General features: G+C 37.6%; 3 protein-coding genes and 1 long non-coding RNA gene across 4 annotated transcripts in view; all 4 read left to right on the top strand.

Annotated features, from left to right (window-relative positions):
• Nucleotides 1–6,274, top strand: part of LOC144537850 (interferon-induced protein 44-like) — a 48,271-nt gene extending 41,997 nt beyond the window's left edge. Inside the window, exons 3-8 of the mRNA XM_078284476.1 lie at nucleotides 4,284–4,317; nucleotides 4,637–4,835; nucleotides 5,103–5,255; nucleotides 5,371–5,542; nucleotides 5,675–5,775; nucleotides 5,947–6,274. Coding sequence (XP_078140602.1) covers nucleotides 4,284–4,317; nucleotides 4,637–4,835; nucleotides 5,103–5,255; nucleotides 5,371–5,542; nucleotides 5,675–5,775; nucleotides 5,947–6,108 — 821 coding nt within the window. The 3' untranslated portion in view covers nucleotides 6,109–6,274. The remainder of the gene's footprint in view (nucleotides 1–4,283; nucleotides 4,318–4,636; nucleotides 4,836–5,102; nucleotides 5,256–5,370; nucleotides 5,543–5,674; nucleotides 5,776–5,946) is intronic.
• Nucleotides 6,275–10,545: 4,271 nt separating this feature from the next.
• Nucleotides 10,546–13,234, top strand: LOC139922481 (interferon-induced protein 44-like). The gene is made up of 7 exons (XM_071913011.2): nucleotides 10,546–10,569; nucleotides 11,214–11,247; nucleotides 11,567–11,765; nucleotides 12,032–12,184; nucleotides 12,300–12,471; nucleotides 12,604–12,704; nucleotides 12,876–13,234. The coding sequence occupies exons 2-7, from the start codon at nucleotides 11,237–11,239 to the stop codon at nucleotides 13,035–13,037; spliced, it is 798 nt and encodes a 265-aa protein (XP_071769112.2). The 5' UTR covers nucleotides 10,546–10,569; nucleotides 11,214–11,236; the 3' UTR covers nucleotides 13,038–13,234.
• Nucleotides 13,235–13,243: 9 nt separating this feature from the next.
• Nucleotides 13,244–21,710, top strand: LOC139922483 (uncharacterized). Its single transcript, XR_011785144.2, has 2 exons — nucleotides 13,244–13,336; nucleotides 21,441–21,710. It is a non-coding gene; the product is annotated as an uncharacterized LOC139922483 (long non-coding RNA).
• Nucleotides 16,826–21,710, top strand: LOC139922480 (interferon-induced protein 44-like). The gene is made up of 9 exons (XM_071913010.2): nucleotides 16,826–16,849; nucleotides 17,885–17,932; nucleotides 18,141–18,176; nucleotides 18,325–18,358; nucleotides 18,672–18,873; nucleotides 19,655–19,807; nucleotides 19,974–20,145; nucleotides 20,282–20,382; nucleotides 20,551–21,710. Exons 2-9 carry the CDS (start codon nucleotides 17,887–17,889, stop codon nucleotides 20,710–20,712), a joined length of 906 nt encoding a protein of 301 aa, XP_071769111.2. The 5' UTR covers nucleotides 16,826–16,849; nucleotides 17,885–17,886; the 3' UTR covers nucleotides 20,713–21,710.
• Nucleotides 21,711–23,327: the final 1,617 nt, after the last annotated feature.

Raw genomic sequence — 23,327 nt, 5'->3', positions numbered from 1 at the left:
TGTAGGCTGGAAGGATGTTGTCCGGATGTTCAATGACAGTGTAAGCGGTAACTAACCCTGAAAATGTGAGTTACAAAAACAAAATGTATTACAAGATAGCAATTTTAATAGACCTCTATGAACACTGTGCATACAGTATGTTACAGTAGTTAATTTATTACAGGGTTTTGCCATCACAGGTTTTTGACCTTAAAGGAATAGTTCACCCAAAAATTAAAATTCGGTCATTATCTACTCATTCTCATGCCAGTACAAACTCGTGTGAGTGTTTTTTCTTCATACAACTTACCTGGAGTTCTCCAGGCTCGCTGCTGGAGGAGCTTCTTCCAGTGAATGGGAAGTGAATGGGGAGCTGGACGTTCTGCTTCAAAAAGGATAATAAATGTCCATAAAATTACTCCATAAAGCTCATGTAGTATAATTAAAGTCTTCTGACGTCTGACGATCGCTCTGAGTCGAAAAACACAAAATTTGATCCATTATTTCACGAAAATCCGAGTCGATCGGCATTAAATTTACTTCCGCATTACCAAACCTCACGAGGCTACCGTGGCCGCGCGAGGTTTGTGTGTGCGACAGCGCGCGACCTCCATCTCGTGAGGTTTGGTAATGCGGAAGTAAATTTAATGCCGATCGACTCGGATTTTCGAGGATTTATCAAGTTTGCAGGAGTCGGCACTCTCTCTCTCAAACCATAAAATGCCACTGGATTACATCAGTGTCTTGGCCCTTGTCTCATTTTAAATATAAAAATTATTAATAACAATACTAAAAAAGATACCCTATGTGTCTCCCAGAGCTCCTCTCCCCTCCCATAATACCCAAATTCCAAAAACATCCTATCCACCCTGTCTTATCCTATCAACCTGTCTCCCATAGTAAGGCCCTTCTCTTCCCCTACCACTACTTCTCAACTCCCCGACTAGCCACCCCTGATTAAGTATAAATATTAGTAAACCCCCACCCCTATCGCTGATCAAAGCCCCAGCCCACCCCTTTGTTAATGTGTATGACAAACCAAAAATCCTTACCAACCAAAAATCCTTTTTATCACCAAAAAGGGTTAAGGATTTTTGGTTTGTCAGTTGTGGTGCATAGATTGGATCAATAGGTAAACTTATACCTGATATCCCCCCTGTTGTGCATGTAAAGCTATTTTCTTAGTTTGCATCTTCCTGAGCTCATGAGCACACAGTGCAGATTCAGCGTCTTGGTCAAGGACACTTCAGCAGGGTGGATTGTTGCTGACACAGTGGTTTGAACCTGGGTCCTCTGGTTGAGTGTTGGTCTCCCTCCTCACTAGACTAGACCGCTACCTCAGAAGAGACCAGTTTCTAATAAATCACGTGACAGAAAGGAAACTGAAAGAAAATAAATACCTTTGAGTGCAGAGTAACCAATGAATTTAGTTTAGTTTAGTTTATTGAGTTTATTTATATCAGGGACCATGCACAAAATACATTAATCTCAAACAAAGAGAGAAGATGCTTTGTACCAGATTTAGCTGCTAGCTAATTTCCATCTGTAGTCCCTGGGCAGGTGAACAGAAACAATAAAACACAGAGCAAAACCTATCATCTCCACTACAAATGGACCAACAACCTACTGACATCCACGCAGGCATATGCGCACACAAACACACACACACACACACACACACACACACACACACACACACAATAGCACATTTCATAGGAAAAAATACAAAGCAGAATACAAATATCAAAGTATTACATGCATATATCCAAAGATATAAAAACAGGTCATCAAAATGTCAAATTAATGCTGACAAGACTGGTTACTTAAAATCCATTTTTTTAACTTCACAGGAGAAAATATGGAAATCTTTGCAGGTTTTCAGATTGACAGGGAGCTCATTCCATTCTTTAATGGCTTTAAAAGAAAAAGCAGATTGTGCAAAGGCAGAGCCTGGTTTAGGGACGCTACAGTCTCCCCTTGAAACAGACCTTGAAGCTCTGCTCATTTGCTCAGAGCAGAGCTGAACAAAGTTCTTCAACGGTGGAGGAGCAGCATTATGGATTATCTTATGCACTAAATGGACATCTGAATACAAAATTGAGTTGTCAAAGCTTAACATTTTATATTTAACACATATATCACAATGATGATACTGTCGTGATTTCCTGTCCAGGACTTTCAGGGCTTGTTTATGAAGTGACCTAATTGGTTTTAAGACAGTCTTGTTTGCCTGAGACCAACATGATATGCAGTAATGAAAATAAGAAAAAATCATTGCATTCAAATATGTCTTAGAGGCTTCAACTGTTAACGAATTCCTAATATGTCTAAAGTTAGCTATGTTATATTTCAATACATGGCACATCTTTTTAATATGCCTTTTGAATGTAAGAGTGGAATCTAGAGTAACACCTAAGTATTTAAACTCCTCAAAAATGTGTTATCTTTGTCCATCTATATAAATATTTGGAAAAAACCTTTGTTTTTGTTTATTCAAAAAATACATGGTCACTGTTTTCTCAATATTCAGAGTGAGACATGAGTAACTGAGCCACTTTGCAACTTTTTCCATTGTTAATGACAGTTTGGCAGCAACTTGTTCAATGTCTTTCCCGTGTGCATATAAGACCGTGTCGTCTGCATACATCAGGGTCTCCACACCATCACGCACAGATGGAAGATCATTGACTGAACAACAACGGGCCTTGACCATAGAGAATTTTAAGAATTGCATCCATGAACCTACAGTACTGCTTTAACTGTAGTGTAATAATGTTGGAATAATGTTAGTGTAGTCATATTGTATATAGACATTACAAGGTCAAATAATCATTAACAACCATTACAACAGGACACTATTAGGCCAGTTTCCTGGAAATCACGTCTCAGAGAAAAGTGATAGTAAAATATCTGCACCGTTTCTTACAGATCAGAGAAAAGCAACCATGTACCATGGAGGGTGAGAGTCTGCAGGTTTTCATTCCATCCAAAGTCTACAGCAGCTGATTAGCACAATGTCAACCAGAGAGGAGGAACTAATCACTGAATCAGCTGGTGTTTGGTTGGAATGAAAACCTGCAGACTCTTGGTACTCTTGGTACTCCTGTCCTAGATGTTAGAGAGAAAATACCATGACGCTGTTGTTCAAAACAGGCTGTCAAACAATAACTAACTAACTTGTGAATAATGATTTGTAACAAAAGTTGGACTACAGATCATAACTGGTTCATTGCCTAATTTTACCTGCATTAGTACAAAGTAATATTTGTAATTTACTGAAGACAACTTCCAAATGTCTGCAAAATTAAGTAGGCATTTTGCTGTGATATTTCACTAGTTTTAAATAAATAAATTAATAATTGGGTTATTTTAAAGTGCATCATCCTCAATTGAATGAAATGAAAGGAGGGGGTGTTATAAGTAAGCAACACTTTATTTATACAGCACTTTTCAAAACAAGAGTTACAAAGTGCTTACAAAGTCAGATCAGTGACAGTGGTCTACAATAAACGTGTTGGATTTATTTTAAGTCACATGGTTTATCACAGTGAAAGTAAATGTGCAGAGAAAGAGGAAAGGTATAAAAGGCAACATTTATCTCAGTCAGCATCATTACTTGAAACTCCACTTTGTTCCAGTACCACAACAATAGAGGTATGTATTTTCTATTATGTTTAGCCTCAGGTTTGATAGGAAAATATAGCCTACTATTGTTTACACTGTGAAACTGAAATGTCCTTTCAACTTTACACTGTTTTTGCTGTTTCAGTTTACAAAAAAAAAATGTCATACCTAGATTCAGCTAAAAAATGTAATTTTAGTTTGGCATCATAAACTTGGATTAAACAGATACACAAACAAATAAACGCAAATATTTCACTGTTGCAGCATATTGAGTCAATTATACCATTGATATTGGAAGTTAGAACAACCCATTGTGGGCATTATGAGCCTACAGTCCAAGTTTGCAATATTCACTCTCTTTACTATCAAGATATTTAGTCTCAAAGATAAGTTAACAGTTGGTTTAAGGCAAAAAATAAAATCTTTCTTTAAATATTAGGCCAAAGAACTGCACGTTACATATTTCCTAATTATCTTCCTTTTTAGCAATGGGAAACAGACCATCCCAACCCCCCCCACCCCCACCTTCTCCTAGTAAGATAGGCAAAAAATTCTCAACATTGTTCAAAATTAAATTTTTATTAATTAATTATCATTCATAGAAAATAAATGCCTGCATAATGCTGATAAAATTATTTCATCGCTTATGACTTATTAAACATGTGAAATTTGCTTGTCAGCTTTTAGTGAACCATGGAGGAAAATGCAATGGGGGTGAGTAAGTGTAAACATGAAGTCAGTGTGGTGCCACTGTGCCCTTAATGTCTGTTTCTGTTTCTTAACACAAAACTGAAACTACACAATATATTTTTTGTTTCTTTCCTTGTTGGCTGTATTTACTGTTTGTTGCAGGTTAATAAGGCTACAGTATAAATACATTTTTACCATCTCAGTAATATCCTGGTTAACTTGCCAGTTGTTGTCTGTGACAACTGAGAACCAACCATTAAATACAGTATGCACCATTTGTAAAATTTAAAGTGAACATATTTTAAGTCTAAAATCTAATCTAAGTCTTTTCTTTTCTGAACAGTGACAAAGACAGAGATCTGCAGTATGTGAAGGCTTATCAACCTCACAACGAAGAAGCCCAGGTCAGAATTCTGCTTCATGGGCCAGTTGGTGCTGGAAAGTCCAGTTTCATCAACTCTGTCAACAATGTCATGCAAGGCAGAATGACGGATGCAGCTTTGGTGGATGCAGCCTCTGCTGGTCACAGTTTCACCCAAAAAGTACAAATAACTTTTGATTATGTGGATTAACTAAGCAACAGCCATCCCTATTTCATTATGTATTTCATACAATTTAAAATTTGGCAAAGCACCATCTGTGATAACTGACTACCACGTATTGTGCACCACCAAAGATAATTACAGTACACTGGATCAGCTCATAGCAGTGATGCAACTAGTATCATTGTGCAAATTACAAACTGTGTAAGGCCACCAGATGGCAACATTGTGATAAAAACAGCACTTTTCTCCATATGTGTTTTGCAGTACACAACCTACAAAATCCAAAAAGGAAACCCCAGGACCTTTTACCCTTTCATCTTCAATGACATCATGGGTCTTGAGAAAGGAGGAAGAGGAGGAGTCCGTGCAGAAGACATCAAACTGGCCATGAACGGACATGTGAGAGACGGTTACAAGGTAAACTTACGGCATTCTTTCAACTCTATTTGACATCATTCAGTCAAATAATCCAGTTCAACCTCTGTTTACATGCAAGTAGCATTATTTAACTGGAGTTTGCATTGTTTTCCAGTTCAATCCTATATCTACACTGTCAAAGGAAGACCAAGGCTACAACAGTTGCCCCACTGTGGATGACAAAGTTCATGTTCTGGTGTGTGTCATACCTGCTGACGCAGTATCTCTATTGAGTGATGAAGTCGTTGGGAAGATGATGGACATCAGAGTAGCAGCCAGTGACATGGGTAAGAGCAAACATCAGGGTGTTTATTGCTTTGTGTGTGCAGTCTTGGTGCCACATTGGGTTCTGTGAATGTTACCAAATTCCCTGAAAAACATATTAAAGGACTGAGTAGGTTTCTGTTCTGTATCTGCAGGGATTCCCCAAGTGGCTATTCTCACCGAAATTGATAAAGCCTATCCTGAGGTCAATAAAAGTATAAAAAATGTCTATCACAGTAAGCTCCTGAAGACAAAGGTGAGTCTCTGAAGGTGACTAGATAGATAGATAGTACAGAGGTAATCTAACCTCAGTTAGAATATAATTTATCTTTACAGTCAAAAGATCTCAGTATTTGAGCAAACAAACCTCGCGAGGTCAACACCTTACATTCATTTGTCAACCGAAATGTTGTTTCTTTCAACTTAGATGGAGGAATTCAGTTCAAAGCTGGGTATTCCAATGAACCGCATCTTTCCTGTGAAGAACTACAGCTCAGAAATCAGCTTAGATGACAACACTGATTCACTGATACTGTGTGCACTGAGACAGATGATTGACTTTGGAGAAGACTTCCGCAACAGGATGTAAACCTGTCCATGGTCATTTGAGTTTCAAACATTTAAGAGTGTACATGGCAATATGTACATGGTGAATCTTGCTTGACTGCAGCATAAAAAGACAGTTCAATTGCATAATAAAATACTGTTTACTATAGAGCTTTCAGTAAAAGAAACTTTTGAGAGATTCAGCAATATTTCTACAAAAAAAAAAAACATCTTCATGGTATGATCACTTTGGCAATTTGTTTTTTTTTATTATCTGTTGTATTTGTATATATGTAGTGGATATCGTAAGTAATGCATCATGTGATGTTATGCCACTAGGTTCTTCAGTGAGTTTGAAAATTTGTCACATTGCTTTATCTTGTGTTGGATGTGCCCAGAGTGGGACTGTATCACTCTGTCCATGTATTATGTTTTATGGAGATTGTTAGCCATGTTGTGTTGATTCATGGTGTTGAAGTTGACTGCTGTATAAAACCACAATAAGCAATCATAATTGTGGAATGTTGTGTGATAGATTTCTACTTCTTTCCCCTCTTGTTTTGATTAATTCCCTCTAGCAGGCTTGTTATGTCATGTAACTTGTGATGCCTCAGAGGGGATTCAGGGAGCCATTTCACTCTTATGGTACATGTTTGAACAACCTTGGGGTCCTTATAGAAATATTGTGTTTGTTTTACAGACAAAGATTAGAAAAGACTTTTAAAAACTCAAATGCTGAAAAGCTGCCGTGAAGCTGCTACCAGCAGCAGCTTTTGTTTCTCTATTAGCTTTAGCCTAAATATAGAACGCATTTGACTAAGGCCTTGAAGTGCAATGATTTAGAAAAAATACACAGACACAGTGGGATCACAGTAAGCTGATGGATTAAAACAACCCCAAAAACCAAATGAGGGCATGTGTTGGCCCTCTATGGTGACAAGGATATCTTAATGTGTATCTTTAACCCTTTGTTGTCATTTATGGTGCACAGATCGGCTCAATAGACAAACTTAACTATTTAACATGTAAAGGAGATTGAAATAATATCTGTCATGTTTCATCATGTTGAAGGTTTTTTGTTTTTTTTGTTTTTTCTTTTTTATCCTCCCTCAAGTGGTGAATTTCCTCTTGACAGGCCGTTCATGTAATTTGTTTTAATTTGTTCTTAAGTGAGCTGCATGATTAAAATAATGTCTAATGATTTAAACAAAGTGCTTTGATGGAAGACCAGGCAGTGATTATTATCACAGTACAATACATTTTCATGTTTGTTTTTTTTACTTTGTTATATTTTATACATTTTATATTTTATGAAGGAAGCAGACAGAGGGCAAATGAACTGAATCACTTCTTTAATAGATTTGATAATCAGCCCCCATCGTGCCCCCTACCTTCGGTCTTGCCTGATTATATAACTAATTCAGACCAATCCTCACCTCTGCATATCTCTACTGAGGAGGTCAGGAGGGAGCTGAGGAGAATACACCCCAGTAAAGCGGCGGGACCAGATGGGATTAGTCCCAGACTTCTTAAATCATGTGCGAATGAGTTGTGCTCTGTCCTAAGATGGAACCTTGCGGCACTCCCATAACGCAGGCTCTTAGAGATGATGTTCTATCCTTTATCCGGACGCACTGAGAGCGGTCAAGTAGGTAAGACTGAATCCAATTTAGTACATTAACAGAAAGTTTGAATTTAGACAACTTAGAGAGGAGTACTGAGTGATTGACTGTATCAAAAGCCTTGTGCAGGTCAAGAAATACAGCACCCACCACCCCTCCTTTATCGAGGATAGCCTTAATGACTTCAAGGAAGTAGCAACATGCAGTTTCAGTAGAATGGTTTGCTCTAAACCCAAATTGCATGGGATGGAGTAGATTTTCTTTATTTAGATGAACTACCAGTTGTTCAGCAACAACCTTTTCAACAACTTTTGAAATGGCGGGTAGTATACTGATGGGCCTGTAGTTGCTTACTTCCTGTCTGTCACCTGATATACAGGAGTTACAATGGCAGTCTTCAGAGTGCTAGGGAATATGCTTTCATCCAGTGACCGGTTTATAATATGAGTGATAGGGGTAGTTAAATCATCTTTATATTTTAGGTCCACTCTTGGGGCGCTCTTTTCCTGTGAGTTGATCAATACTTTTCCATAACATTTTTGTGTTCCCTTTTGCCTGTCTTATTATCTCAAGAAAGAAATTAGCTTTGGCCTTCCTAAGCTGCCCCATAACTTTATTTCTAAGGCCTATATATATCAAACGATCAGTTTCCAGTCCTGATTTTAGAGAGTTTTTGAGGGCTGCATCTCTTTTCTTCATTAAGTGCCATAAAGTGTCATTAAACCAGGGCAGAGTCTGTTTTCTATTATGCTTCTGAGGCGTTGTTTTAGTAAATTTAGATACGAGTTGCTTAAATGTAGATATTAAATCATCACAGGACTGCTCACAGTTTTTACCATTAATTATACTTTCCCATTTAGTTTGCCTTATTTCATTCTCAAAATGCTCTAAGTCCTTCTTTGGAATAAATGAGATATATTTCTTCCCTTCCATTTTATTTTGATTTCTATACCGCATCCTTGACAGCTGTCTTGTAACTAAAGTGAGATTATGGTCTGATATGCCTGTGGTTAGGTTATATGTTTTTAATATACGATCAACTTTATTTGTGAAAATTAAATCCAACAAGGTTTTTGAAGATCTTGTTATTCTTGTTGGATTCTCTATCATCTGAGTCAACTGAAACTTATTGGCAATGTCCTTTAACTTCTTTCTGCGTATTTTGTCTAACCAGTTAAGATTGAAATCGCCCATTAAGAGCACTTCTTTGCCATTACATTTTTTGAGAACATCCGATAAATTATCAAAGAACACATCCTTTTCAGTTGGTGGTCGATACAGTACAATTACATTAAAGGACATTTCAGGGGAGAGAGTAATGGTAACTCCAACACATTCCAGAGTATCACTGGGCAAATCAATTTGTTTACAGTGGATACTTCTTTAACATAGATAACACCACCACCCTAACCATGTTAACGATCTCGTCTATAAACGCTATAACCTGGAATACTAAAAACACCTGATGGAGTTGTTGGAGTTAGCCACGTTTCAGAGAGACACAAATAATCAAGGTTAGAGTCCGACAGTAATTGTTCGAGTTGTTCCGTCTTTGACACAATACTCCTTATATTTAAGTGTCCACCAAAAATCCCCTTTGGTTTTACTTTCGAGGTTCAAGGTTATCTTTATTATCCCCGAGGGGCAATTTGTTGTACAGCCAGCAGTAACCACATAACCATCAGACAAACAATAATTAATAGACAAGGGACAGGATTACACTGTTACAAGATAAGATACGATTTTAAGCTAAAACAAACAATTTCATTAGAGAGTGTGTATGTGCAGGCGTGCTGGTCAAGTTAATTCAAAAACAACAGAGGAGGAAGAAAACTGAAGTCTGCTTACTCAGCTCATAAAGTCTGCTTACTCAGCTCACAGTGGCTAAAGAACATGATGTTGGTCGTCCTTGCAACATTTCTACTGTCATAAATTCATAGAGAATTTTAAGAATTGCATCCATGAACCTACAGTACTGCTTTAACTGTAGTGTAATAATGTTGGAATAATGTTGGTGTAGTCATATTGTATATAGACATTACATGGTCAAATAATCATTAACAACCATTACAACAGGACACTATTAGGCCAGTTTCCTGGAAATCACATCTCAGAGAAAAGTGATAGTAAAATATCTGCACCGTTTCTTACAGATCAGAGAAAAGCAACCATGTACCATGGAGGGTGAGAGTCTGCAGGTTTTCATTCCATCCAAAGTCTACAGCAGCTGATTAGCACAATGTCAACCAGAGAGGAGGAACTTATCACTGAATCAGCTGGTGTTTGGTTGGAATGAAAACCTGCAGACTCTTGGTACTCTTGGTACTCCTGTCCTAGATCTTAGAGAGAAAATACCATGACGCTGTTGTTCAAAACAGGCTGTCAAACAATAACCAACTAACTTGTGAATAATGATTTGTAACAAAAGTTGGACTACAGATCATAACTGGTTCATTGCCTAATTTTACCTGCATTAGTACAAAGTAATATTTGTAATTTACTGAAGACAACTTCCAAATGTCTGCAAAATTAAGTAGGCATTTTGCTGTGATATTTCACTAATTTTAAATAAACTGATTGTTAATAATTGAGTTATTTTAAAGTGCATCATCCTCAATTGAATGAAATGAAAGGAGGGGGTGTTATAAGTAAGCAACACTTTATTTATACAGCACTTTTCAAAACAAGAGTTACAAAGTGCTTACAAAGTCAGATCAGTGACAGTGGTCTACAATAAACGTGTTGGATTTATTTTAAGTCACATGGTTTATCACAGTGAAAGTAAATGTGCAGAGAAAGAGGAAAGGTATAAAAGGCAACATTTATCTCAGTCAGCATCATTACTTGAAACTCCACTTTGTTCCAGTACCACAACAATAGAGGTATGGATTTTCTATTATGTTTAGCCTCAGGTTTGATAGGAAAATATAGCCTACTATTGTTTACACTGTGAAACTGAAATGTCCTTTCAACTTTACACTGTTTTTGCTGTTTCAGTTTACAAAAAAAAAATGTCATACCTAGATTCAGCTAAAAAATGTAATTTTAGTTTGGCATCATAAACTTGGATTAAACAGATACACAAACAAATAAACACAAATATTTCACTGTTGCAGCATATTGAGTCAAAATTAATGTTGGAAGTTAGAACAACCCATTGTGGGCATTATGAGCCTACAGTCCAAGTTTGCAATATTCACTCTCTTTACTATCAAGATATTTAGTCTCAAAGATAAGTTAACAGTTGGTTTAAGGCAAAAAATAAAATCTTTCTTTAAATATTAGGCCAAAGAACTGCACGTTACATATTTCCTAATTATCTTCCTTTTTAGCAATGGGAAACAGACCATCCCAACCCCCCCCACCCCCACCTTCTCCTAGTAAGATAGGCAAAAAATTCTCAACATTGTTCAAAATTAAATTTTTATTAATTAATTATCATTCATAGAAAATAAATGCCTGCATAATGCTGATAAAATTATTTCATCGCTTATGACTTATTAAACATGTGAAATTTGCTTGTCAGCTTTTAGTGAACCATGGAGGAAAATGCAATGGGGGTGAGTAAGTGTAAACATGAAGTCAGTGTGGTGCCACTGTGCCCTTAATGTCTGTTTCTGTTTCTTAACACAAAACTGAAACTACACAATATATTTTTTGTTTCTTTCCTTGTTGGCTGCATTTACTGTTTGTTGCAGGTTAATAAGGCTACAGTATAAATACATTTTTACTGTCTCAGTAATATCCTGGTTAACTTGCCAGTTGTTGTCTGTGACAACTGAGAACCAACCATTAAATACAGTATGCACCATTTGTAAAATTTAAAGTGAACATATTTTAAGTCTAAAATCTAATCTAAGTCTTTTCTTTTCTGAACAGTGACAAAGACAGAGATCTGCAGTATGTGAAGGCTTATCAACCTCACAACGAAGAGGCCCAGGTCAGAATTCTGCTTCATGGGCCAGTTGGTGCTGGAAAGTCCAGTTTCATCAACTCTGTCAACAATGTCATGCAAGGCAGAATGACGGATGCAGCTTTGGTGGATGCAGCCTCTGCTGGTCACAGTTTCACCCAAAAAGTACAAATAACTTTTGATTATGTGGATTAACTAAGCAACAGCCATCCCTATTTCATTATGTATTTCATACAATTTAAAATTTGGCAAAGCACCATCTGTGATAACTGACTACCACGTATTGTGCACCACCAAAGATAATTACAGTACACTGAATCAGCTCATAGCAGTGATGCAACTAGTATCATTGTGCAAATTAAAACTGTGTAAGGCCACCAGATGGCAGCATTGTGATAAAAACAGCACTTTTCTCCATATGTGTTTTGCAGTACACAACCTACAAAATCCAAAAAGGAAACCCCAGGACCTTTTACCCTTTCATCTTCAATGACATCATGGGTCTTGAGAAAGGAGGAAGAGGAGGAGTCCGTGCAGAAGACATCAAACTGGCCATGAACGGACATGTGAGAGACGGTTACAAGGTAAACTTACGGCATTCTTTCAACTCTATTTGACATCATTCAGTCAAATAATCCAGTTCAACCTCTGTTTACATGCAAGTAGCATTATTTAACTGGAGTTTGCATTATTTTCCAGTTCAATCCTATATCTACACTGTCAAAGGAAGACCAAGGCTACAACAGTTGCCCCACTGTGGATGACAAAGTTCATGTTCTGGTGTGTGTCATACCTGCTGACGCAGTATCTCGATTGAGTGATGAAGTCGTTGGGAAGATGATGGACATCAGAGTAGCAGCCAGTGACATGGGTAAGAGCAAACATCAGGGTGTTTATTGCTTTGTGTGTGCAGTCTTGGTGCCACATTGGGTTCTGTGAATGTTACCAAATTCCCTGAAAAACATATTAAAGGACTGAGTAGGTTTCTGTTCTGTATCTGCAGGGATTCCCCAAGTGGCTATTCTCACCGAAATTGATAAAGCCTATCCTGAGGTCAATAAAAGTATAAAAAATGTCTATCACAGTAAGCTCCTGAAGACAAAGGTGAGTCTCTGAAGGTGACTAGATAGATAGATAGTACAGAGGTAATCTAACCTCAGTTAGAATATAATTTATCTTTACAGTCAAAAGATCTCAGTATTTGAGCAAACAAACCTCGCGAGGTCAACACCTTACATTCATTTGTCAACCGAAATGTTGTTTCTTTCAACTTAGATGGAGGAATTCAGTTCAAAGCTGGGTATTCCAATGAACCGCATCTTTCCTGTGAAGAACTACAGCTCAGAAATCAGCTTAGATGACGACACTGATTCACTGATACTGTGTGCACTGAGACAGATGATTGACTTTGGAGAAGACTTCCGCAACAGGATGTAAACCTGTCCATGGTCATTTGAGTTTCAAACATTTAAGAGTGTACATGGCAATATGTACATGGTGAATCTTGCTTGACTGCAGCATAAAAAGACAGTTCAATTGCATAATAAAATACTGTTTACTATAGAGCTTTCAGTAAAAGAAACTTTTGAGAGATTCAGCAATATTTCTACAAAAAAAAAAAAAACATCTTCATGGTATGATCACTTTTTGGCAATTTGTGTTTTTTATTATCTGTTGTATTTGTATATATGTAGTGGATATCGTAAGTAATGCATCATGTGATGTTATGCCACTAGGTTCTTCAGTGAGTTTGAAAATTTGTCACATTGTTTTATCTTGTGTTGGATGTGCCCAGAGTGGGACTGTATCACTCTGTCCATGTATTATGTTTTATGGAGATTGTTAGCCATGTTGTGTTGATTCATGGTGTTGAAGTTGACTGCTGTATAAAACCACAATAAGCAATCATAATTGTGGAATGTTGTGTGATAGATTTCTACTTCTTTCCCCTCTTGTTTTGATTAATTCCCTCTAGCAGGCTTGTTATGTCATGTAACTTGTGATGCCTCAGAGGGGATTCAGGGAGCCATTTCACTCTTATGGTACATGTTTGAACAACCTTGGGGTCCTTATAGAAATATTGTGTTTGTTTTACAGACAAAGATTAGAAAAGACTTTTAAAAACTCAAATGCTGAAAAGCTGCCGTGAAGCTGCTACCAGCAGCAGCTTTTGTTTCTCTATTAGCTTTAGCCTAAATATAGAACGCATTTGACTAAGGCCTTGAAGTGCAATGATTTAGAAAAAATACACAGACACAGTGGGATCACAGTAAGCTGATGGATTAAAACAACCCCAAAAACCAAATGAGGGCATGTGTTGGCCCTCTATGGTGACAAGGATATCTTAATGTGTATCTTTAACCCTTTGTTGTCATTTATGGTGCACAGATCGGCTCAATAGACCAACTTAACTATTTAATATGTAAAGGAGATTGAAATAATATCTGTCATGTTTCATCATGTTGAAGGTTTTTTGTTTTTTTTGTTTTTTCTTTTTTATCCTCCCTCAAGTGGTGAATTTCCTCTTGACAGGCCATTCATGTAATTTGTTTTAATTTGTTCTTAAGTGAGCTGCATGATTAAAATAATGTCAAATGATTTAAACAAAGTGCTTTGATGGAAGACCAGGCAGTGATTATTATCACAGTACAATACATTTTCATGTTGTTTTTTTTTTACTTTGTTATATTTTATACATTTTATATTTTATGAAGGAAGCAGACAGAGGGCAAATGAACTGAATCACTTCTTTAATAGATTTGATAATCAGCCCCCATCGTGCCCCCTACCTTCGGTCTTGCCTGATTATATAACTAATTCAGACCAATCCTCACCTCTGCATATCTCTACTGAGGAGGTCAGGAGGGAGCTGAGGAGAATACACCCCAGTAAAGCGGCGGGACCAGATGGGATTAGTCCCAGACTTCTTAAATCATGTGCGAATGAGTTGTGCTCTGTCTTTGCACACCTATTTAACTTCTCTCTGAACCTCCAGAAAGTACCTACTCGATACAGCTATTGTTGGACGCATCAGCAGGGGGGAGGAAGGGGAATACCGGGAACTCATTGAGGACTTTGTTCGTCGGTGCAGTAGCAACCATTTGCAACTTAATGTTAATAAAACCAAAGAACTTGTTCTGGACTTTAGAAGGAAAAAGAGCTCTGTGACACCTGTCTCCATTCAGGATGCTGAGGTGGAGGTTGTGAAGTTCTATAAGTTTTTGGGTGTGCACATTGACAACAAGCTGGACTGGACTGTTAATACAGAGGCAGCATACAAAAAAGGTCAGAGAAGGCTGTACTTTGTTAGGAAACTTAGATCGTTTAATGTATGCAACAAATTGCTTTTTATGTTTTATCAAAGTGTTATGGCTAGTGTTGTTTTTTATGCCTGTGTGTGTTGGGGAGGGAACATCACTAAGAGGGATGCTAGCTGTTTGGATAAGCTGGTTAAGAGGGCTGGATCTGTGGTTGGAATGCAGCCTAACACCTTGGAGGAAGTAGTGCAGATGAGGAGGAGGGCAAAAGTCCACCTGATACTGGACAATGCCTCCCATCCTTTGCACTGCCTCCTTGCCCAGTAGTGAAGCTCCTTCAGCCAGAGGCTTGTTTTGCCAAGGTGTGCTACAGAAAGGTTTAGGCGCTCCTTTATTCCTGCTGCTATTAGATGTTTTAACGAATGTCTATAGGGAATACAGAGACTGAGTGTGGAGGATATGATAGTGGCCTGGTTGCATCTTATGGATGATAATGAGATAGTGACTTTTTATCTAGTTTTTTTTTTTGTATACATATTACCTTCTTTTTCCTGCTGTGTGGGATTGTCTGTATTTGTTATTAATTTGTTGTTTGTATTGTCTGTTATTGTTTTGTTAATGCTCTATGTTTTCTATGTAATGCTGGTGACACCCAAATTCCCCCCCCCGGGGATTAATAAAGTACATCTATCTATCTATCTATCTATTTATTATACCTTCTGTTGTGTTTGAAAAGCTATTTTCTTAGTTTGCATCTTCCTGAGCTCATGAGCACACAGTGCAGGTTCAGCGTCTTGCTCAAGGACACTTCAGCAGGATGGATGCTTGCTGACACAGTGGTTTGAACCTGAGTCCTCTGGTTGAGTGTTGGTCTCCCTCCTCACTACACTAGACTGCTACCTCAGAAGAGACCAGTTTCAAAGAAATCACATGACAGAAAGGAAATTGAAAGGATATAAATAGCAGCCAATGAGTGAATGTGCCTACTTTTATGAGGGACATGATTACACTGTTACAGCAAGATAAGATCTGATTTAAGGCTAAACCAACCCATTTTATTGATGGGGTGGGTGTGTGTTTGTGTGTGTGTGTGTGTGTGTGTGTGTGTGTGTGTGTGTGTGTGTGTGTGTGTGTGCGTGCGAGTCAGTTTAATTCAAAACCAACAGATGAGGAATAAAACTGAAATTGTCTGAGAAACACAGCTCACAGTTTAACAACAATTCAGAGTTTAACAGAATGATATATTATACAGCTATTAAAATGACGCTGAGTGGATCAAAAAACAGAGAAACCAGAATATGAACTGAAGAGTTTCTTGACTGAAGAATCAAGAGCAGGTGCAAAGAAGAAGAAGCAAGAGCAAACAAAAAAAGGGCATGTAAACACTATGAATTAAACTCCAAGCAGAGAACTGAGGTCACTTAGGACACGGATGAGTCCATTACTTCCATACACTGATCAATCCTTTGCTGCCCTCCAGTGGCGAGCCGGAGCTGTGTTACCAGTTTCCTTGAAAACACATCTCAGAGAAAAGTGAAAGTAAAATATGTGCACAGCCTGTGAAATGATAATGAATGAATGACGATTTGTAACCGCATCAGTACAGAGTAGTTAATTTGTATTTTAATAAATTGGGCACATAATGATATTTTAAGGTAAAAGTTTGGACTCAATGATTCAGTCTACATGTGTCATTTTTTGCTCATGAAAATAGCATTCAGTGTTAAGTGCACTACCAATGCCTTTGTAATTCACCAGTCTGGAGGCATTTTGTTGTGCATCATAAGTGCATCATACTCAACTTCAGGGGCGTCAATGGGGACATGGCTGATAGTGGTCTACAAGAAACTTTGGTGGATTTCCTTGAAGTCACATGGTTTATCACAGTGAAAGTGAAAGTGCAGAGAAAGTGGGATGGTATAAAAGGCTCACTTCTTCTCATCAGCATCATTACTTGAAGCTCCACTTTGTTCCAGTACCACAACAGCAGAGGTATGGATTTTCTATGATGTCTATGCTCAGGTTTGGTGGGAAAATAGAGTATGCGCTATTGTGATTGTGAAACTTTAATATTTTGTGTGTTTTTTCAATGTTGTTCATTTTAATTTTAAGAATCAACTGACACTCAACAGGACAAGATCAAAAGATTTTTAGGTTGTGTCATTTTTGCTATTTTAATTTTCAGTTCAGTGTCAGTTTCATGTTGATTTTCAAAAGTGGTTTTACTTTTCTACTACACTAGAAAAGCTATTTTTTTCATACAACTAGTGCTGGTTGTTGTGATCTAGTTAAGGTTAAGGTCTTTGAAAGGAAATGGGACCTCAGCACTTTTGGGACTCTGTTTTGGTTAACTATTTTTAGTTAGTTTAGTGAGTTATTTTTCTGATGTTTAACTAATTTTATTGAGTTTGGCTAGGTTTATTTTAGTTTCAGTATTAGTATGAGATTTACACTGTATCTTTGTAAGAGGCATATTTTATGTATTTTATCTGTTAATCATATAGGTGGACTGTATTCAGTTTTGTTTCTTCTGTCCTTAATCTTTTTTCTTTTGATCAAAATATTTAAAGTGACAAAATAGTGTTGACTTTTATTTCAGGAGTGAGTTTTAGTTAGCTTTGAAGATTAAACTTGCATTTTCCTTTCAACTTGAACTCACTTAAGTTACACTGTTTTTGCTATTTCAGTTTACTAAAATATTTGTTTACACCCAGACTCCACTACATATTAAACAAAAAACTTAATTTTAGTTTTTAGTTTGGTATCATACGCTTGGACTAAACAAACACATAAACAAACACAAATACTGTTGCAGCATATTGAGTAATTTTTTTATTGTGAGTTGCAACAACCCATTGTGGGCTTTTATGAGCCTATGATGATATAAAAGTTAGCATCTCTTTTCTATCAAGGTATTCAGTCTCAAAGTTATGCACATAGTTGGTTTTAGGCAATGAATAAACTGTTCAAGTATTGGTCCAAAGTATTTCAGATGTTTACATATTCCCTAATTTTCTTACTTTCTAGCAATGGGAGGAGAAGAATCCAAACCTGCACCCCGCCCACCTTCTCCTAGTAAGATATGCAAAAACACTTTGTAGAACATTGTTCAAAATTCAATAATGATTATATTTTTATTCACAGAAAACGACAAATGCTTGCACATAGTTGCCTGTTAAGAGATCTCTGGGAGAAAACACTGTGACGCTGTTGTTCAAAACAGTCTGTGAAATAATTCCAAGTATTACACGTTTACATATTCTCTAACTATCTTACTTTCTAGGACCTTACCGACCTCCAACCCCCCCACCTTCTCCTAGTAAGACATGCAAAAACACTTTGCAGAACATTGTTCAAAATTCAATTATGATTATCATTCACAGAAAACAACAAATGCTTGCATGATGTTGACAAAGTAACTTGTTTAAAACATTGCATAATGTTGTAACGTGAAATTTCCTTGTCAGTTTTTAGACAACCATGGAGGAAAATGCCATGGGGGTGAGTAAGTGTAAACTTAAAGTCTGTTTGGTGCCACTGTGCCCTTAATGTGTGCTTTGGTTTCTTAACACAAAACTGAAACTGCACAAGATAAATTGTTGTTTCTTGCCTTGTTGGCTTTATTTACTATTTGTTGTAGATTAAAAAGGCTAGAGTAAATACATTTTCACTGTCTCAATAATATCCTGGTTAACTAAACAGTTGTTGTCTGTGACAACTAAGAACCAACCATAAAATATGCACCATTTGTAAAATTGAAAGTAAACATATTTTAAGTCTAAGCTCTAATCTAAGTCTTTTCTTTATTGAACAGCGACAAAGAGAGACACCTGCAGTATGTGAAGGATTACCAACCTCACAATGAAGGGGTCCAACATCTCAGAATTCTGCTTCATGGGCCAGTTGGTGCTGGAAAGTCCAGTTTCATCAACTCTGTCAACAGTGTCATGCAAGGCAGAATGACGGGTGCAGCTTTGGTGGATTCAGCCTCTGCTGGTGAAAGTTTCACCAAAAAAGTAAGATATGATAAAATAAGATAATTTATACTTTGTTCTCATGGGGAAATTTGTCTTGGGACTCATGATACATGTGAAGTATGATGATGTATGAAGATGTGAAGTACACAGCATACTTCACATCATACATGCAATCATGCATACATACATCATCATACAATCAAACATATGTACAATTTGACATACATATTGCAATGGGGGCCTAATTGTAAAAAATATTGAGGTAGACTTGTGCTAGCATTAGCCTCATAGCATTTTTGCACATTAGCATAGGCTTTTGTAATAATTTGTTTGCAAATAAGTTTGGTAGTAGCCATACTTAAAGCCCGCACAAATGGGGCCTCTGTGTAATTGTGTGACTAAAGGCTGGGACACATTACACATTTTTGAAGCCCGATTTGGCAACGATTTGAGATCGGGCAAAGTCGCCGGTAGTCCAGGGTAGTCGCGTTGTTTAGTCGCACCTGTAATTGTTATGTGTGTGGAAGCGTAAGACTCAAATCTTATGATCCCAATCTGCAATGTTACAATTAGATCAATTGATTTTATCGGGGCTCGTCTTTGCATGATCATGTGGTTTGCGCTCGTCAAAGACTCGAATTTGGCAAAGTAGCCTACCATCTGTGATAATTGACTACCATGCATTGTGCACCACCAAAGATAATTACAATCAGCTTGTAGCAGTGATGCAACTAGTATCATTGAGCAAATTACAAACTGTGTCAGGCCACCAGATGGCATTGTGATAAAAACAGCACTTTCCTCCATATGTGTTTTACAGTACACAACCTACAAAATCCAAAAAGGAAACCCCAGGACCTTTTACCCTTTCATCTTCAATGACATCATGGGTCTTGAGAAAGACACTAACAAAGGAGTCCGCCCAGAAGACATCAAACTGGCCATGAAGGGACGTGTGAGAGACGGTTACAAGGTAAAAGTACTGCAGTCTTTCAACTCTGTTTGACATCATTCAGGCAAATAATCCAGTTCTGTGATCTGTCCTGCATGAAAATTTTTTGTTCACAGAAAAATACATAACAAAAACTCTGTTTACATGCAAGTAGCATTATTTAACTGGAGTTTGCATTCTTTTCCAGTTCAATCCTATATCTACACTGTCAGAAGAAGACCAAGGCTACAACAGTTGCCCCACTGTGGATGACAAAGTTCATGCTCTGGTGTGTGTCATACCTGCTGATGCAGTATCTCGAATGAGTGACGAAGTCGTTGGGAAGATGAGGGACATCAGACTAGCAGCCAGTAACATGGGTAAGAGAAAACATCAGAGTGTTTATTGCTTTGTGTGTGCAGTCTTGGTGCCACATTGGGTTCTGTGAATGTTACCAAACTTTCTGAAAAACATTATGCTTCAAGGACTGATTAGGTTTCTGTTCTGTATCTGCAGGGATTCCCCAACTGGCTATTCTCACCAAAATTGATGAAGCCTGTCCTGAGGTCAATAAAAGTATAAGAAATGTCTATCACAGTAAGCTCCTGAAGAAAAAGGTGAGTCTCTGAAGGTGATTTTGTGATAGATTATACAGAGATAATGTAACCTCAGAATATAAATGATCTTTACAGTCAAAAGATCTCAGTATTTGAGGAAATAAACCTGCTGAGGTCAACACCTTGTGCATTAAGTTGTCAACTGAAATGTTGTTTCTTTCAACCTAGATGGAGGAATTCAGTTCAAAGCTGGGTATCCCAATGAACTGCATCTTTCCTGTGAAGAACTACAGCTCAGAAATCAGCTTAGAGGATGACACTGATTCACTGATACTGTGTGCACTGAGACAGATGATTGACTTTGGAGACGACTTCCTCAACACTATGTAAACCTATTCATGGTCATTTGAGTTTCAAACATTTAGTGTACATGGCAATATGTACACGGTGAATCTTTCTTGACTGCAGCATGAAACTAGAAATAACCGCCTCGCGGTTGTATGCCTCCATAAACTTTTATTGTTTTATCATTGCAAGGACAGTCTTTATCTTTTGAACATATAATTAATGTGATTATTAGGTCAACTTAAAGGATTTTGGTGTCTGCAAAAGTAAGTGACAGCACTTCCACCGTTTTTGTAGAATGACCCAAGGTCGTTTTCTCAGCTACAGTGGTAAGCAAAACATTATGATGTCACAGTGAAGTTGACCTTTGAACTTTTGGATATAAAATGTCATCACTTAATCATTTTATCCTATTAGACACTTGTGTGAAATTTTGTCATAATTAGCGTATGAATTCTTGAGTTATGGCCAAAAACGTCTTTTCTGAGGTCACAGTGACCTTGACCTTTGACCACCAAATTCTAATCAGTTCATCCTTGAGTCCAAGTGGACGTTTGTGCCAAATTTGAAGAAATTCCCTCATGGCGTTCCTGAGATATCGCGTTCACGAGAATGGGATGGATGGACGGACGGACGAACCCGAAAACATAATGCCTCCAGCCACGGCTATCGCAATTCAATATTTCTTGTTTTTTTATTGTTATCTCTTGTACTTGTATATAGGCTATGTAGTGGACATTGTAGTAATACATCATGTGATGTCATACCACTAGGTTCTTAGGTGAGTTTCAAAATGTGTCACATCATTTTATCTTGTATTGTAATTTACCTCATTGAATTAAGTATGAACAAGGTAGGACAGATCAGGTACAATAACACCATCTGGATGTGCCCAGAGTGGGACTGTATCACTCTTTCCATGTATTATGACTGATGTTTTATGGAGATTGTTAGCCATGTTGTGTTGATGCAGGTGGTGATTCATGGTGTTGAAGTTGACTGCTGTATAAAACCACAATAAACAATCATAATTGTGGAATGTGTGATTTATACTTCTTTCTCCTCTTATTTTGATTTCCCTCTAGTAGACTTGTTATATCATGTAACAACATCGGTGTCCTTATATATATTGTGTGAAATATTGTGTTTTACAAAGATTGCTTCAGGATTGCTTCTGAAAGATTGCTTCAAACTGACTTCAGGACTTCTAAAAACTCAAATGCTGAAATGCTGCCGTGAAGCTGCTACCAACAGCAGCACTTGTTTCTCTATTAGCTTTAGCCTAAATATAGAACTTATTTGACTAAGGCCTTGGGAAATGCAATGATTTACAAAAAATCAAAATGCCAAATAACCCCAATCGCCAAGTGTTATTGTGACAAATAGCTCAGGGAGAGCCACATACCAGTGGAGAAATGACTCTCAGACACAGATTTGCTGTGCCAAAATTACATAGTTCTTTATTTTTACAAGTGTAGTGCAGATAGGGTGGATAGGATGCTGGAACTCCAGTGTGGTTTCTCCCAGTCCGGTAGTGGTGGCTGAACTCAGGAGGAGGAGGGAACTCTGGCCTAGAATAACACAGAAGAGAGGGTAAGTGAGGGTAACTGGTCCGGGGGAGAGCCAGTTTACGATGCCGATGGTCCGTAGTCCAAATGTCGTCGTCGTAGGTCTGTTCCTACTGGGTCATTCGGCCAGGGCACACACACTTTCTCGTTGGTGAGGAAACAAGCAGAGGTCAGCGCAGTCAACACAGCACAAGTCCGTTTATCCAGATATCCTTCAATACGTAATCCTATCACACAAGCCAAGTTTCGTTTCCACCACAACCGCAACCACCGTTCTCTCCACTGAATGACTGGAGTGGCTGGTTTAACAGAGAAATGAAACATTTTTCTTTACCTTTCGCTTGATCTGGTCTGTTTGTTATTGTGTGTAACCAAGTCTTACACATAAGATCTGATTTTAAGGCTAAACCAACCTATTTTATTAGTGTGTGTGTGTGTGTGTGTGTGTGCATGTATGTGCGTGTGTGCTAGCCAGTTTAATTCAAAAGCAACAGATAAAACTGAAATTGTCTGAGAAACACATGTAACATCTGTCCCACGTAGCTATATAATATTATGTGAATCTGCTATGTGGAATAGTACTATGGGCGGGGCCTGGGTACGGTTTTGAATTTAATGCCGCTATTACCTGTACTTATAAATTATTACGACTCTGGTGGTGCCTCCAATAAGATTGAGGAAGTATAATAAAGATATATATGCCTCCTATTAGGTTTTAATGTCACAAGAGCATGTGCTGGCTCATGTACATATCGGTACATATCAAACAAACTATGCTCATTTGCATGAACTCCAACCTTTGACCTTTTAAACTGTAAAGATTATGACTCTTATATTTTTATACATTTTATCCATCCATATATATTTTTAACCATATTTATACATTTTGAACTAGTTTCCTTTTTAAAAAAACTATTTACATCCTGATGTCTAAAGGAATTTTAGCCAGGGCTACACACAGTTCAGTTTCACAACAATTCAGAGTGAAAATTTGCTATGTTGTTTTATCTTGTATTGTAATTGAACTAAGTATGAACATGGTATGGACAGATCAGGTACAATAACACCACCTGGATGTGCCCAGAGTGGGAC

This window comes from Centroberyx gerrardi, chromosome 7, assembly GCF_048128805.1.
Source record: "Centroberyx gerrardi isolate f3 chromosome 7, fCenGer3.hap1.cur.20231027, whole genome shotgun sequence".
Classification (NCBI taxonomy): domain Eukaryota; kingdom Metazoa; phylum Chordata; class Actinopteri; order Beryciformes; family Berycidae; genus Centroberyx; species Centroberyx gerrardi.
Note: the sequence above shows the minus strand (reverse complement) of the source record. Positions and strands in the feature narration are given on the sequence as shown.

Excerpts from the sequence above, each read along its gene's own strand:
- LOC139922481 (XM_071913011.2), top strand. Across the intron at positions 12,472-12,603 it reads AGTAGCAGCCAGTGACATGG|GGATTCCCCAAGTGGCTATT; the intron begins GTAAGAGCAAAC and ends CTGTATCTGCAG. Across the intron at positions 12,705-12,875 it reads GTAAGCTCCTGAAGACAAAG|ATGGAGGAATTCAGTTCAAA; the intron begins GTGAGTCTCTGA and ends CTTTCAACTTAG.
- LOC139922480 (XM_071913010.2), top strand. The coding sequence starts at position 17,887 with ATGGGAGGAGAAGAATCCAAACCTGCACCCCGCCCACCTTCTCCTA. Across the intron at positions 18,874-19,654 it reads GTGAAAGTTTCACCAAAAAA|TACACAACCTACAAAATCCA; the intron begins GTAAGATATGAT and ends TGTGTTTTACAG. Across the intron at positions 20,383-20,550 it reads GTAAGCTCCTGAAGAAAAAG|ATGGAGGAATTCAGTTCAAA; the intron begins GTGAGTCTCTGA and ends CTTTCAACCTAG.